The 18,254-nt window shown below is 33.8% G+C and overlaps 1 protein-coding gene across 6 annotated transcripts in view; it reads right to left on the minus strand.

The window, feature by feature from the left end:
* The window catches only part of ERBB4 (erb-b2 receptor tyrosine kinase 4), a 1,138,707-nt gene that overhangs the window by 214,665 nt on the left and 905,788 nt on the right, over positions 1 to 18,254 (minus strand). For all 6 annotated transcript variants that reach the window (XM_019838613.3, XM_003991109.6, XM_019838614.3 and 3 more), the window contains 2 exons: positions 7,644 to 7,776; positions 3,296 to 3,418 (listed from right to left, as the gene is read on the minus strand). In XM_019838613.3, coding sequence (XP_019694172.1) covers positions 3,296 to 3,418; positions 7,644 to 7,776 — 256 coding nt within the window. The remainder of the gene's footprint in view (positions 1 to 3,295; positions 3,419 to 7,643; positions 7,777 to 18,254) is intronic.

Consider the following 18,254-nt stretch of genomic DNA (forward strand, 5'->3'; position numbering starts at 1 on the left):
TTCTAAGGAAAGTACTAGGGAGTATTGACCACCTATTAATTTGTTTAGATTGCTAAATACTGTGTATGTGTGTGTCAAGGATTTTTATTAGCTCTGAAATAATATAAAATATTTATATTGGTCACCGCCAGTTCTCTCCTCCTACAAAAATATAATATCTGAGCAAGATCTATACAGTGGGAAAATATAAAGTAGGTAAGGTTTGAGTCAAGTACAACATTAAGGAAAATAACAGCATTTCTGAGAAACAACTATTTGAATTAGGACAATAATTTTGATAAGATACATAGGGGTGCAACGATTACATGAGAATTTTTTTGAAGCACATTGTCCCAAATGAACACTGAAACAAATGTGAGGTTATATGGAAAAAAAATGGAAATCTCAGATTTTAAATTATTAGCCCTGACACCAAAAACAAAAGTATTCTTGGTCCAGTTTTAATATTAAAATGAAAGGGGGAAAAGCAATCTCTTGTTCCTAAAGAGAATTTCTAGTCTTTCCTAATATCAATTGGTTGTAGTTATAAAAAAAAAAGTTTTTCGCTTTCTACTTCTACACTAAAACATGTATATTTGTATTATCAAAAGTTGCAATAATATGAGAGGAGAACTAAATACAAAAATTATTTTAAAAAATCAGAATAATAAAGAAAAAAAACTCTTTAACCATTAGAAGGTGAATTTAAGGGTTATATTCTTCTTAGAGTGAATAGGGAAATTTATGTGTCACATACAAAAAAGGGGGCACCTGAGTGGCTCAGTCGGTTAAGCATCCGACTTCAGTTCAGGTCACGATCTCACAGTTCATGAGTTCGAGCCCCGTGTTGGTCTCTGTGCTGACAGCTCAGAGCCTGGAGTCTGCTTCAGATTCTGTGTCTCCCTCTCTGACCCTCCCCCATTCATGCTCTGTCTCTCTCTGTCTCAAAAATAAATAAACATTGAAAAAGATTTAAAAAAATACAAAGAAATAAGCCATGTTCCCTGTGGTATTATTATTAGTATTTTAATTATTAGTGCAGAAATGGGGTAAGAGAGGCAGTGAAAGTCCAAGATCCATAGGCTACATTTTCTTAGTGATGGTAACTAGGGTAGAGCACACGTTTACCATTACTCACTAAAGTAACTAAAGAGGGGATTACTTTATAAAGATATATCATCAATATTAAAATATTCCTAAAGTATACTTTTGAAATAAGAATATAAATTAGGTGTGAATTAATTTGTACTGCTTTTTAAATAAGTATAGTCATTATTTTCTAGGCCTGACCAGACAAAAATTCAACTATGCTAATACCCACAATATTGGTTCTGATCTTTTATGTTTAAACACAGCATATCTCAATCCAGGAGGAAAAATTAACCAAATAATTAGCTAAGCTAATCTGCATTTATGTGGTCAAGAATAGGTCTTTACATTTTAAGACAGTATGTCTTTGTAGGAACTTATATACTAATTAAAACTTAGGGTCAACCATACACACTGCAGGCATAAAATTTAAACATACTTATGGAACCTTCAATACAAGTAATTTCAATAAAGGCATAAAGTCACGGACAACAGGCAAATAATTGTTCATAATAAAAACATTCATATAACTTTATTAGTAAATGTCTAAATGGGTAATTTTTCCCTGCTGAGGTCACTAGATCATATTTGTCCTTGAGCTAAATGTTATCCATGATTTAAAATAAAATTTTTCTTTCCAGATCATATCATCTTTAAAATAAAAGGGTGGTGATATGCTAGGAACAATCTAAAACTGAGTTATCTTCAAACAGGAAGTCCATTATTTCTAGCATATACATAAATAGAAAAACAGGATAAGTTGTGTTTCTTCAACATTACAAAGAATTTGAAGACTAGAAAGCACCAAGCCAGCCTAGAATTGTTTCTATTCCAATTAGGTGCTCAATTAATTTTGAGTGTAATTGAACATAATATGTACACTAAATAGATTAAGAAATTTCTGCATTTTGGCCCTAGAATAAAACAACTTTATTCTAAAGAGATTAAATTATTTTTGGAACACTCAGGAGAGAAAATTAAGATTAATATCCTACTTGTTAATATTTTTTGTTAAGTAAATACCTGTTTCACACAGAAAAAAAAACAAACATTGTAAAATACAGAATTTCTAAGATCCAGTCTATTTTAACAAAAATGTTTGTAAAAATAACTGTAGGCTTGCATATAGCTTTAAGAAATATATAAAACTGTCAAGTAAAATTTGGGGAACTGTCACACTGGACAGTCTAAGAAGGATTTAGCACTAACCCAGCAGAAATTTGAATTTGAAAAACAAATTTCACCACAATTAACTTTGGGCCTGGCCTCTGAATTGGTTTTGTAATTAAGCTAAAAAAGTAAACACGCAGATAACATTATTTGAGCTTTCCCTTTCCAAAAAGATGTCTCTTATTGGAAACCCACGATGTCACCCTTTCATTCTCCGACCTGAATTTCACAAATAAAGTCACTTTTTTAGTTTGCATGTAACGGTGAAGACATCAAAACTAAAAGTTTTCTGGGGCGCCTGGGTGGCTCAGTCAGTTAAGCGGCCGACTTCGGCTCAGGTCACGATCTCGTGGCCCGCGAGTTCGAGCCCTGCATCGGGCTCTGTGCTGACAGCTCAGAGCCTGGAGCCTGTTTCAGATTCTGTGTCTCCCTCTCTCTGACCCTCCCCTGTTCATGCTCTGTCTCTCCCTGTCTCAAAAATAAATAAAACGTTAAAAAAAATTAAAAAAAAAAAACTGAAAGTTTTCTGTTAAATCATATATGTTAACAGGTAGGCAAAAAGTAGTTTAGGAACTAGTCCCATCCTGTTAACCAGTCAGCACATTTGTGTAGGTTTTAAAAAGATAGGCTAGTAACATCCTGGTGGGGAGACATGTGGATGAAAGAGCAGAAGAAAAGAAGAGCAAGGATTATGGTACATTGCTCAGGCCTGTCTGGGATTCCCCGCAGCACTGTGTACGGAGAAGGAAAGTGGGTGAGAGCTGTGTATTTTAGATAAGGACAAATTTACCAATAGGGAGATCATATCAAACGGGGTTCAGAAGGGCGTGGAAAGACATGGCTTCCCTGACAGTTTCCTGCTTTCTCATGACTATACCCATCCCAGCCCTCAACAAAAATGAATGGATTCACTTGTGCAGCAACTTCTCAATACTATAAAGTTCCACTTTGGATATTAAAAGGAAATTAGGTTGGCGAGAGCAATTAACTCTGGCTATTATTTAAGACAAGTCTGAAAGGAAACTTAAAGTAACTAATGGTATGGGTTTTTACTTACTTTATACACTGTTCCAAAAGCTCCCGAGCCAAGTACTTTCACTCTTTTGAGCTCAGTTTCTTTTAAAATACGCAGTTGAGCTTGATTGGGTGCTGTGCCACTGGGAGTTAAGGGTTCTACCAACTACAAAACAAAAAAGAATACAGGTTATACAGCTTTCCATTCACCAGTCAGTGCTTCCCCCTCTTCCTCTGCCTGCTTCTCTTTCTCATACATACAAAAACACGCAAGCACACTTTCACTGACAATATTTTTGTAGTATGGATCACTCACGATTCCTTCAGAGTCTATCTTTTCTCTTCCCATACTTTTTGCCTAGCTGAACACAAGTATAAAACTGTGCCTACCTTGAGGCATATTAAGATAGGGGATTTTTCTCCCTATTTTTAAAAAAAAAATTAGGCTGATTAGGGGCTCTAAATCTTACTCTTTGAAGTGCTTCCAGTTTTGGTATCCCCAGCTAAGACTCAGAGATCTTAGTTATGTCCATGTACTCTATCAAAGTTTTCTTTCTTGTTTTAGGAGATTTGATACATAAAAAAATAAAATGTTGTCTTCTTAGCATTGAAAATCTAACTGGGAAGCCAGGACAAACAAATGGTTGGAAGAAAATAAAGTAAGTTAGCACAATACCAGTGCCCCAGGGCAGTGCTTCTAACACTTTGGTGTACATTTGAATCACCTGACATTCTTGGTAAAATACAGATTCTGGTTCAATAAGTCTAAAGTTGGGGCTGAAATTTGCATTTTGCAGAACTCCCGGTGATATCTATGTACGATGATGGTCCTTCAACACATTTTAAGCAGCAAGGCCCTAAAGTACCTTAAAGATAAAAAATTCTAAAATTCTATGAACTCATTCTAGATCCTACGTGAATGCTTTGGAATGCAAAGGAATAAAATAACCAGGAGTGAGTAAGCTTTGCTAGTTTTGGCTTCCTGGACGAGGTACACTTTAAAGTTGGACTTGAGATAATAAAAATGGATTGACATGGAGGAGGGTTTGCCAATGTAAAGAACAGTTTGGACACAGCATCAGGGAGGAGGAAGAAGACAGAAAGCAGAATGCAACGAGGGGTGGGACAGGTCTGAAGGATGAGATCAGGATGGGAAACACCAGACTGTAAAGTGGGTTGGGTGTGGGCAAAAGAAATAAATACAAATAATTTTAGATGTTCAGTTTAGATGCCATTCAGCCAGAGAGGATGAGTAAAGAGGGGAAACATATGTGAGTATGTGCCAATTTCCTGCTTATGTGAGGGGGAGGAAAAAAAAAAAAGTAAACGTGAGATTGACTGTGGGTACCAGTAGTCTACATCCTGTGTTAAAATTTTAGGTTTTTATCTATGCTTGAGTAAAAATGCAAGTGAGAGAAATAGAAGTTTCTTTTTTTAAAGTTAAATTAAGGAACTAAACTTTAAACTCAGACAAATAACTGGTTCTTTCTCAGCCTAAGGAAATAATTAAAAGCGACGCCTACTCAAATTGCCTTGAAAACCATCACAGTATTTCACAATGTCTGTTTACAATGCTAAGTGCACTGTGACCCTCTGGCTTGGTTATTATTATGCTTCTGTGAACATAATGGTCTATTTCAATAGCTGAACAGAATCTTGAGTATAGGTAAGTGCAGTGAAAATCAACAAGAATTTGGAGAAGATGATAAAATTATCAATAAATTTAGGCTATGGTCTAAAAGTTTGACCACAAATATGCTTCTGTTTCATTTTCAAATTTATATTTCAAAAAATGCATACAATTGTGTTCAAGTCACCTAAAATAAATCTCAGAATGAATTACAATTTTTTTTGAAAAACTAGAAGAAGGATCTCCCTCAGAAAATGTCCTTTATTCGAATCCAACTCTGCTGTGCAGAATTTGTTCAGTAGATTTTGATACACACACTATATGTATATAATCAGGAACTTTAATAAATTATCTTTTTAAATCATATAAAAACTTATATAAAAGTCATATGCAAGATTGGGGACTAAATTTTAGCACTATGGGCTATATGTATTTAAAACAGATGCTTTGGCACATAATATTGCCATAATTTCATGTTTTAAGAACTTCACTATTCTACCTGAAATGTTTAGTCTTCTGCAATTTTCTTAGATGTCACTTAAAATTTTTACAAACATATTTTTCCAGGCATTTGCAAATGATGCCTTTAAAAGAGGCATTGTTTCATTTGCATGCCAAGATGGAAAAAAGAGGGTCAAGTTTAAATTTGTAGGTTTGTAGCTTCATACTGCCACTCACAGACTTATAAAGCAATTTATCCCTCTTTGTCCCTCATTTCATACTCGTAACATAGATATGGCAATAATTACCTTCGAAGAGTGTCAAAAGATGAAATGGGGTATACCATAGCTGGAAAACTTTGGAATATTGCCTGCCGTATTGTAAGCTCTGAATCTGTCACTCTTCATGGGATAGGATCATGTCCCATTAACACTTTTTAATCACAGTATCTATCAAAGTATCAAGCTTACAGTGCATCTCAGTAAGTGTATGTTAAATAAAAACAAACATATTTTCTACTTTTATTCATGTAACAGAAGACAAGACAATCTGGAGCAAAACGATTTTGGAAAAGCATATTTACTCTAAGTACATTCCAACAATATATCATGCTTTAACAAGTTTTTCACATCTGAGACAGATTTCAAGCTTCAGTAGTTAAGGATTTGAGTTGATCCTCTTAAGAACTCCTCTTCTATTTAGACGGCAGAAAATCATAGTTATTTACTTCTCCTGAGAGAAAGATGGGACTTCTACAATTATCTAATTTAGTACTAAGCAATAATTTTTTTATAAAAATTAGAATCTGCTTATAAAACTAATCAGCATTTGCTTATTTAGTAATTAAATGCCAATTTAAAGGACATTCTTAGCACCATATTAAAAAAAAGAAAACACACAAAATAATTATTTTTGTAGCAATGAGACTTTTCTGCCTGTGGTTAAGGGACAGAACTCCTTTTCTATTTATTCAGTCACTTAAATAGCCACTGCTGTTCCAAGCCTTCAGTTCCTCTCCAACTCTAATTTACTTCACTCTTTAGAATTCTCTTTACAACTGCCCCAAGCTGGCCATGAGGGAGAATTCTACCTGCCTACAGCATCCTAGCTAAACTGAAAATAAGCACAGCATAGGTGTTGTGTCCAAACTTGTATTCATGTGCAGGGTTGAAAATGATGAAGTTGATCTATTTGTAAATATCCAGCTCAAGTAAGAGTTATTACTATTTTTTCTCATGTATATAATTGACTACCTATCTTATGCTTAGCCATCTCTATTGATGAGACAATCCATTTGAATTTTAGACACCTCCATTCTTAGAAATTCTTTCCTCCGTGTAATTGTAGGTACTTGAACATTTCACACGATTCTATCTACTTTCAACTTCTAAAGAAAGAGAGATAAATTTTATTTGCTATCAGTTTGCAAAACTTATAAATGAATGTTCTCATTCCTGTCAGTATTAAGAGGAAAAGTCAGACTGTCACACTGACAATGAGCAAGAAAACAAACCAGGGAAGGCTAAGTCTCAGAACAGAATTGCTGTGAGCTGTTCAGACAGCCAGGGATGTGTATATCAGAAGAAAGAGGTAAGATGCAAGTTGAGAAGGAAATGGAAATGCATAGTTTTCTGTAATTGTTTTTCCCCTGTAACCTGTACAGTGAAAACTATCATGTTGTACACTAGAGAACTCAGTGTGGCAATATAAAAGAAATTATAATAATTTGTGGGTAATTTACATATTCACAACAACTAACACGCATAATATTAAATGATTCCCATAAATTGTGTGGTAAGGTCTGTGTGGTTACAATACTAAGCTTCATCCTGTAAGCTCAGCTTTTTACTGCTAGTATAGTGGGATCAGTGGCTACCAATTTAATGACCGTAATTAAAGCATAAATTGCTGGCCTATCTGGTTTTATTTTCAACCAGAAAAATTCTAACATTTTTCTAGTTCTGCTGTTGAGACTTCATCTACCCAGATGTTTTCTGTTCTGCTACTGTAATATCCTAGAGCTTGCCTTTGGGATTCCTCTCCCAAAAGAAACAGATATGTCTTTTCAATAAGATCTGTCGTTCGAGAAGATAATAGTCTCGCCCTTGGTATTTGTCCTCTTTAAGCCATGAAACTGCTGTGACTACTTTTACTATATACTCTGATTTTTCATCAACTTTGCATAACATACTATGAACTATAAGCCCTTGGCAGGAAATTGAACAGCATTTCACTTGGATTCAAAAGCTGAGTATCATCTAAACCTTCTAAACCTAATGAAAAGCCCCAAACACATGCAGAGAAGAAATAAACACCTCACCTCTGTTTCCAGAAATCTTCTCAGGGCTCTTTTCTTTTTGATACTCTTCCTTCTAACATAAACTGCAAATGTTAGACCCACGATGACCAGGATGAAGAGCCCGCCGATGACTCCAGCTGCAATTAGAGGAGTTCTGCCAACCGAAGGAAACAGGAAAAAAAACAAGTAAGAGGAGAGACAAGACAGAGGAAGAAAAAGAGTGGATGTAGGATACATTATCCACATACCACAGATCTAGTCAGTTAGAAGAAAAACAAACAAAAAATTGCATTAAAGCTGTCACAAAATTTTTCTCATGACAAAAACTATTTCTGCTTTTTGTTTTGCTTTGTTTTTTTAAATAAACCATGCACAAACAACTAATCTTTGGAGACGAGCAGCCACAGCATGCCATTTGACCAAAAAAAAAAAGAATATATATATATACATGTATGTGTGTGTGTATACATATACATATATATATATTACACTTAGTAACAGAATGAAGAACATATGACAAAATATTGATATTTAAGCATTTTTAATTGTTTTAATTTTACTTGTATCTATAAATAAATGGAAATATATTTTAATAATGTTGTGGTATATAATATTATTTCCAAAATTTTTTCTAAAGTAGACTTTCTCAACAGTGGCACTATTGACATTTTAGGCTGGATACTTGTTTGTTATGGGAGACTGTCTCTTGCATGTTAGGGTGTTTATCAACATCCTTGTCCCCCATCCACTAGATGCCAGTAGCACCCCCATCCTTCAGTCGACAATTTCACTAGATATTGTCAAATGTCTGCCCAAATCACCGCCTTTTGAGAACTACTGCTCTAACGCAAAAATGAGTGTTCTGGAAATATATGAACCCCACACCTCTGGAGCATGATGGTACTGATAAGAGAGATGTATTAACAAAAGTGCTGTTTCAAACTCTGGGAACTTTGATAAGATATAGAGCAGGAAAAAATGAAGAATTGAGTCAGATTGGTTTTCAGAGTTGTGGTAGGACAGAAGTAAATATTATTATCAAAAGCGTGCCTAAGCATCATATACCTACAAAAGAAGCCTACACATTAAGTATTACATTAAAAGATATAACTAGTAAGATGAGATTAGAAGGGGTTAGAAGAGATTTCCTAGAGATTTTTCTTCTTAAAGTGTCTCCTTAATACATTGTTAGCTAAGATATAATTTTGAAACTGATCACTCATTGTTTTCTAACTTAAATTTTTTCCTTGCTTGAAAAGTAATATTTATGATCTTAACTGCTTGTTCTAGAGTAGTATCTATGAGCTTTCTGTGGTCATAGCCCTGAGATATATTAATTTCATTCATCACAGTAAATAGCCCAGAGTAAAACACATAGGTGTTACCTAATACATATTTGACCAAGAAGACATGATAGATAAGAAAAGTAAAAAAGAACTCCCTGAATGTCCATGCTTTCAATAGTAAAGTTTTTTTATGCCTTATGTTCCCATTTTTACAGGAATTTATACAGCTACATTCTTTTAGAAAAAAAATTACTTGCTCTTGCAAAATAAACTTCTGTTCAAAGACACATCAAAAATAATGATAGCAGATGATCCTAAAAAAAATTTTAAAATTTTAAGGAGCTCTTGAAAAAAATCTGTGTAACTTCTATAAATGAAGCCATGTCTTCTAAAGATTATGACTGTTATATTGCCGTATAAAACTACAGAAAAACCTTAAGAAGTATTTCATCCTAAAGGTTGTTTCCTGACAGCCGAAAGTACTATAGCATACTGGAATGTTGCTATAATTCAACTAGATTTTCCTAAATGGAATTTTATAAAGATATAAAAATCTATGCTGAGAAAATTAAACTGTAGTATGGACACAAACTCATCATTGTGATGTGTTTTGGCATGTGTAAGATCATATTTTTGAGCCTGGCAGTTAAATATGTATCTCAAGAAAACATTTTAAGATTTCAGTCCAAGGCATAATTTCTGGCTCAAGTGTTTCACATATCCCTGAAAAAGCCATTACTACACAAAGAGTTGTATTTTTGTTCCTTCAGCCCAATATTTTTATTGCAAAGGATTTATGTATGACTGAGAATAGTGCCCAACATTTTGTTAGTTGTAGATTTGAACGAAACTCTAAACTTCTTCTGTTTATCTATTCTGCAAAAACTAAGTGGCATGAATTTATGAAAATGGATGTCAATATCACTGTAACAAAAAAATGTTCTATTTTGTTTTTGTTTTCCATTTTAAGAAGAATCACTTCTTTTTTACGTTTATTTATTTTGAGAGAGAGAGAATGTGTGCAAACAGGAAAGGGGAAGAGAGACAGTGAGATAGAGAACCCCAAGTAAGCTCCACGCTGTGAGCACAGAACCTGCGGAGCTCAATCTCACCAGCTGAAACCAAAAGTCTGATGCTTAATCCACTAAACTACACATGTGACCCAAGAAGAACCACTTAATAGAATAAAATGAGACCTCTGCCTCCATTGTTTTCATCTAATTTGGGTGGATATCAATTGTTGAGTCATCACTACTTAGCTTGGTCATGGCAATAAACATAAAACACCCAAAAACACAATAGACAACAATTTCTACGTTTTTCTCATTAGCATTTACATTCAATATTTCCCCAAAGAAGTTCCTTGGCTGATTTGCCTTTCTTTATCTTTTTTCTTTCTTACAACTCTGCAGGAATGGTAGATGTACAAGCTTGAAGAACTAGTTTCTATACCTTAAAATCTTACATAAATGTTTTGTTGGATATTTTAGGTGGCCAAATCCTTCATATTTTAGAAGTTGCTCTTGAAAAATAAATCATAAACCACAAGTATGCAACTGGTCAAACTGAGAAGGGGGAATATTCTTTAAGACAACATGCATGTTTCTTTAATAAGTGAATAGGAAAAAAAGGTACTGTTTTGATTAAAAAGACTCACTGGTCGTAACAACAAGATGTGAAATGCAATCCTGCAGTGAACCTTAGTTTTGACCACCATTTGTATGGACAGGTTTCAGATAACTTGAGAAGTTTTATTATGGGCTGATTAGGTAGCAGATGAGATAAAAATGTACTGCCATGTAAAGATATAGCCCATAGATTTAAAAGAGTGGGTTACAAACAGTAGAATCTCAATTAGAGAAATGTGTGTGTGTGTGTGTGTGTGTGTGTGTGTGTAAAAATTTCTAGAAGAATATACAATAAGACACTAAACAGTTCTTGTCTTTGGATAGTATGATTATAGTGCTTTTATTTTTGCATTTTTACTAATGGGCATTTTTAAATTTGATACAATGTATTTTTCTTTGGATATACAAGTTTGTTAAATGTAACTAAAACACAGAAAAATAAATCATTGTCTAAAAGTTTTTTATAACAATGACCGTATTTTTTCCTTTACTGTTTACTTTGTATTTTTTTCAATTAAGACTTAATTTTGCTATCCCCTGTCCACCTTTACAGTGGAAGTACTTCTGCACATATTTCTAATCATTATCGTTTAATGTGTCTGAGACATTTCCCACTCACTATGTTTTGTACAATTAACATTATGTTTTGTCAGACCAAGCTAATCTGAAAAGTTAATATTATTTACACATTTCCTACTCCATGAAATTTTGATGAACCCAGATATTTGTAGGTATAGGATACATGCCCATTTTTTCCCTAAGAGTTAATCCTTCAACTCTTTATGAGAACCCTTTGGATAAAGAGGAAATAGCCATTTAAGTGGCTTTTCTTAAATTGCTGTATATTCCGCCTAGGTATAATGCTGGCTATTGCCAACTAAGCTATATTTCTGAAAGACAGCATTTCCTTTCACATGTGAGTCAGAGCAACCTCTTAAAAGGCTGAGATATTACACTATTAACAAGATCATAAGGGTCAAACACCAAGGGACCTAAAATTTTCTGTCATCTGTTATCTATAACATGAGTATTGTTTGTTGTCATTTGCCTGTACATTAAAAATGTATGGGACCCTTAAAGTGGAAGACATAGGACACTTCAAGTGCCAACTCCAAGATTAGATTAAGAGAATGTAATCAGGGGTGCCTGGATGGTTCAGTCGGTTAAGCATCTGACTTCGGCTCAGGTCATGATCTCACAGTCCGTGGGTGCAAGTCCCACATTGGGCTCTGCGCTGCCAGCTCAGAACCTGGAGCCTGCTTTGGATTCTGCTGTGTCTTCCTCTCTCTCTGCCCCTCTCCTGCTCATTTTCTTCTCTGTTTTTCAAAAATAAATGTTAAATTAATTAAAAAATAAATAAAAGGATGTAATAAAATGATAATTTACCTTATTCTGTGATTCGGAAATACTACAATGAAACAGATATTCCCCCACTACTAATAGAGACTAATATAATAAAGATTTTTAGTCACAAATGAACTTGGCTTATTTATTTAAAAGCATATAATTTGGCTTTCATAATTTCATTTTGAATTTCAGAGACAACATAGTGTATTATATTCTATTGCCTTGAATGCAATTACCTGTCTTAAAAGGTTATCTATAAAAGAGTAGTGCCTCCCCAAACTATATTACTCACATAATAAGATACATTTTTATAATTTATTGCTATATTTGAACCACGCTAATCCTCACTGGAATATATAAAATGTGAGAGAATATATGAAATTTGATTTTATAAACATCCAAACATTTTTCCTTCATTGATCTGTTTCTTTCCAGATCTAGTCAGAAAAAAACGTATTAAAGTCAATATAATTTATGATTAAAACTCAATGGCTCTCAAACTATTATACCATTTTTCATTTAATGTCAAGGGCAGGCCATCCTCCTAAAAATATACAGCCATATTTTTCTATAAAATTGTAAACTTAGTTAAACTGGTATTTTGCCTAATGTAGTCATTGCAAAGAATGCTAAATCTGTAAGATTCTTTCACAGGTATTTCAAATAAAAGGATTTCAGTTTTATGATATGGGTTTCTTTTTTCTTTTTCTTGAATCCAGAATAATTTTCAATACAGATAAGGGAAACAACCCAAAGTTCTATCAAACACTGATGGTACAATTTGCAACCAACATTATGACTTTAAATCAGCGAGTACACTTTTAGAAACTTCTAAATTAAATTAAATAATTTGGAGATGGGTCTCAGGATTCATTGGATCAGACTTAGAGTGAATTCACTATTGATGGGCACTAAAGGCTAAATAGAATTTTTTTTTAATTTTTTTTAACGTTTATTTATTTTTGAGACAGAGAGAGACAGAGCATGAACAGGGGAGTGGCAGAGAGAGAGGAAGACACAGAATCTGAAACAGGCTCCAGGCTCTGAGCTGTCAGCACAGAGCCCCACGCGGGGCTGGAACTCACGGACCGTGAGATCATGACCTGAGCCGAAGTCAGACGCTTAACCGACCAAGCCACCCAGGCACCCCGAAATAGAATTTTTTTAATTTACATAGGAAATAAAAATAAACAAAAAACAGCAGGCTAGTCAGATAATTTTAGCAAGGCATTTTTGTATAATAAATTTTAAATAACATGGTAAAATAGTGTCTCTAACATTATTATTTTTTGTTTACGTTTCAAATCTGCATGATTCTTCCTTAGAGTGGCATATTGTGCTGGAAAGAGGCTTCACAGTCAGACCAATCTGAGTTTTAATTATGTGTCTGCCTCTAACTAGTTGTGAGTGTAGTTCTTCTATCAAATAACTCAGCTTAAGTCCCCATAAATATACTCTTCACCTATGGTAATAAAAAATAGACACAGCAGGGAACTCTATAGTCTTTCTTACATTTCTGAGATCTGATGATTTTGCCTCTAGATCCTGCCAAATAAATGAAATTTAAAAATTAAATAAAATTTAAATAACATACCCTTAAGCATTAGTGAATCATATGCCTCACTCTGGTCGGGACAATCCATATTTTGTACCAGTGTAAATATCAATAGTATCCCACTGATTCTCAAAAGCAACCTCGTGTGAGTGATAAATCCAATATTTATCTTAACTGTAGCCCAATTTAGAGAAATTAGGGTACCTCAAGTTAATAAGTCTTTACATATAACAGCTAACAAGTCTTTATATATAACACACATATAAATGTGTCTGAGTGTATGCATTGTGTGTGTGTATACTTACACACATTCATACTAGAGAGTATTAATATTAACAGATTTACTTCTTAGGAAGGTAAATTAATTTTTGCCTGTGGTAATCATATATGTAACTTAAACGGATGCTGCATAAATTAGGGTCTGATGTTATGATTCTCTATAACCTTATATTTTCTTTAAAACATATAATTAGGTAGCTTTAGCTATTTTCTTTAAAAATACAATTACATAATATTGGCTATGATCAACTGTTCCCTGTCTTCCTTCTGCATATCTTCTAGTGGTCATCAGACAAAAGTGTGAGTCTACCATGTATCCTCAGCAATATGCTCCATGTTTCCTAATGTGCTCTTGCTATAAGAAAAATATAGTTGATCAAAAATATGTTGACGCCTTAATTAAAAAAAAAGTTGACTCTTTATTGACAGAAAATTCTTAGAATCAGTTGCCAACTAAGATAAGGAATACAACTTTGAAAATAACATTTTCAATATTTTATTAATTAGGTAAACAGTTTAAACATAGTAAAAGTTCTGCTCAAATAAGGGGGACACGGAATTTGACTGCCATCAGGTATTCATGAGTTTTATAGTGCAAAGAATGTCACTAAAAATTCACTTCAGTTTCAATGGAAAATAATCTAATAGAAATGGAAATATTAAAGACATTTTATCCTGATAAAGAAAACATTCCTGTTTATGGAGGTAAATCAGAGATTTATTTGGTCCTTAAATTCAAAAAATAAATAAATAAATTGGCTATAAACATTTTTATTCTAATAATAGTTGTATATTTTAATTAAAAATGTATTTTTACATACATTGTATATTTTCATAATAACTATACAATGTAGATCTTATAAGCTTCATATAAGATATGAAGAAACAGACTCTGAGAAAAGTTAAGACACCTAGATAAGGTCAAACATAATAGTAATGCTAACATTCTACATATGGGACTCTGAAGTCCATTAATTTTTCAGCTATATTATGTTGTCTCATTTTCCAACGTTGATTCATTAGAATTGTTTTTTAAGGCAGATATACAATTCATCAGATTTTTTCTTCAATATCTCTTTGAAAGTAGAGAATAGAAAAGGCATATAAATTCACTTAGGGGTTCCAATAGATTCTTTGATTTTATATTTAGTTATATCTTACTATTGTAATTTTTACTGGACTTTCATTTTATCTGCATTGCTATGTTCATTGTGGTTTCTGTTTATTAAATACTTTATGTCCTTATTGAAATTTGTAAGTGATATTATTCTTTACTTAGATTCATTTTATTTTCTCATTGAGAAAACAGTTAAGAGGATTTCTTGGCTTAAAAACAAAAACAAAAACAAAAATAAAAACAAAAAAACCTGGATTTCCTTCAAGAAAAGCGAAGACCAGCAGTATCTACCATTCTAGTAGTGTCTGTGCCTACTACAGTGATACTCTCTGTGCAGTCTTCCCCAAAGAGGTTCAGACTTGAAACAAGAGACCTTGAAACACTAGGAAACATTGAAATTCCCCAGAAGACATTTTAAGTGTTACTGCCTAGGGCAAGGAGAGCCAAATTAATGTTCTTTGCTTTGTCTTGTTTTGTTTCTTCTCCTGCAAACTGTGCTTATGGTGACCCAGAATTCCACCTGCTCTATAAATATGACACATCTTTTCTTTCTGAACAAATAAAAGTGATCTGGGTCAGACTCTGAGGCAGACATCAGTTGACAGTTACAGTTTTTACTTGATGAGACCTAGGGTATTACAGTATGTCTCTATCCTTTGATTAGGATTCTAGATTCCTCTTTTTTATGTTAAATATTACCAGAAAAGTAAGTACTAAAGCAAATGAATCACAACATACTCTCCCTCTTCCTAAGCAAATTGACTTGTCATCATGTGATAAGATCTTTTTTCCCAATATTAAAAAAATATATGAATGTTACAGATTATTCACTAAAATGGTGTTACAAAGTATTTCAGTAGAGATATCACCATTAAAGCAATATGTAAATATCACCTGGATTCTTTTATCTCTAGGATTAGTCTCTGAGAAAAATTTCTAATAGTTTCATGATAATTTCTTCCTTCTCTGTATTGGCAATGTTTATATCTATCTATGGGTTATTGTTTGCTTGTTATAACTTTTGAGAAAGTATGCATACTTGGTTTGATTTTGGGGACAGACATTCTCATGCTTAAAGACATTATTCTGAGGATATATATAATAATCTTTCAACTTTATCGAGGTAAATTAGAAAAATACCTATGGATTTCTACAAATAAAGTGTTGAAAAGGAATTATACTATAAATAATTTTATTTTAATAGGTCCTTTTTAGAGCTTAGGTGAATTTTTGGCACTTACATTTTTTTTCATAGTTTTTACCTATTATACAATATCACCAATGTCTATATTAGTACAGCACTTTTATGATTATCTATAGATAGAATATAGAAATATGTTTACTGCCACAAGCAAAATATTGTAAACATTTCATTACCAAATATGTTATCCACCAAGCACTCTAACCTATTACTTATTCATTACATAGACATGGTAATCAGCAGAAATATGCCAAAGGATTAAAAAAATTGAGGATTTTTTACAACTTCAGTTACGTTTCCTATCAAAATTGTTTAACATGCTAAGGAATTTATTAGTTTTATAATAGAGCAGATAATGGCATATAAAAACAACTATAAAGGAAAGGAGGGGGAGGGTAGGCACCATTCTATGTTCCCATATGTTAAGATTTTTCTTCACCTCGAAACCCCCATTCAGTCTAGACTCTATAACTGCAGATAACCTGTGTTGCTAACAGAGATTACATTCTATTAGTAAACTGCATCTATCTTTATCTATCAAAGCACCACACTGTACATTTGTGTCAGGTTTATTGGGCACAATTACATAATACAGACTGAAACAGTTCCATTCTGGGGTGCCTGGGTGGCTCAGTTGGTAAAGCGTCTGCCTAGGGCTCAGGTCATGATCTCATAGTTCCTGAGTTCCAGCCCCGCGTGGGGCTCTGTGCTGACAGCTCAGAGCCTGGAGCCTGCTTCTGATTCTGTCTCCCTGGCTCTCTGCCCCTCCTCTGTTTGCGCTCTCTGTCTCTCAAGAATAAATAAATGTTAAAAATAAATAAATAAAGTAGTCCCATTTTCAGAGGAGTCACAGACCAATTTTTTCTTTAAAGTTTATTTTGAGAGCGAGCACAAATGGGACAGAGAGAGAGAGAGAGAGAGAGAGAGAGAGAGAGAGGCAGAAGGGGCAGAGAGAGGGACAGAGGATCCCAAATGGACTTGTGCTGACAGCAGAGAGCCTAATGCAGGGCTCAACTCCCAAAGCCATGAATCATGACCTGAGCCAAAGTCAGACGCTTAAACAACTGAGGCACCCAGGTGCCCCACAAACCATTTTTTTAAGTAATGATTTGTCTTGTTCTCTTTATATATAATTTTGTACATGAAGCATCTTAAAAATATTTTGCATGTATTTTTTAGACATCCCAATTCTTACCTTAGACTAAAAACCTTTTTTTTTTTTTCTTTTTTTTACATAAATCACTGGACGGGGTAAGGAAATGTCTTTCTTAAGAACTATTACTCCTTTTAATTTAGATGAAATGTTTTCTACCTTTTTTTGCCCTGCTGGCAGCCTTATTTCCCTCTCTGGGGATCTCCAAGTATTCCAGAGGAGTTGACAGCCTTGAAAAATTCTTGACATTTGGATGGAGTGAGATGGGGGGGAGGGGCTGGGCACCGAGAATTTAAGAAACAGGTACAGTCCTGAGGAAGACGTCAGAATTTGGGACATCCATGTAGGGTCATTGAACATTTCGTGCATAATTAAAGAACAAAGATACTTTTACTAGGTGTTTTATATGTGTTATGTCAAATAGTTCTTCCAACATAATGGATTGTGTGTGATGAATCTGAGGTAGGTTACATAACTTGCCAAAGGTCAAAAACATTCTAAGTGGATAATCAGGATTTGAATCTTGGCATGTTTTGCTCCAAAGCTTTGTCTGTTTCCATTAACAAATGATTATATGAGTTTATTACATCAATGGAACAGAATAGGTTTTCAGAAATAAACCCATGCATATATGGTCCATTAATTTATAACAAAGGAGCCAAGAATTAAAAAGGGAAAGGGCAGTCTCATCAATAAATAATGTGGGGAAAACAGGACAACCACATGCAAAAGAATGAAACTGGACCACTTTCTTACATTATATACAAAAAATAATTCTAAATAGAATAGAAACTTGAATGTAAGAGACCTGAAACCACAAAACTCCTAGAAAACTAAACAAAACAAAAACAGGTGTCAACTCCTTGACTTGGGTCTTGACAGTGATATTTTGGATTTGACCCCAACAACAAATGCAACAAAAGCAAAAATCACCAATGGGTCTAAATCAAACTTAAAAGCTTCTACACAGCAAAGGAAACCACAGGGGAAAAAAGGAAAAGGCAACTTACTGAATAAGAGAAAATATTTACAAATCATAGCCGATAATGAGTTACAATCTAAAATA

This window comes from Felis catus, chromosome C1 (genome assembly GCF_018350175.1).
Source record: "Felis catus isolate Fca126 chromosome C1, F.catus_Fca126_mat1.0, whole genome shotgun sequence".
NCBI lineage: Eukaryota > Metazoa > Chordata > Mammalia > Carnivora > Felidae > Felis > Felis catus.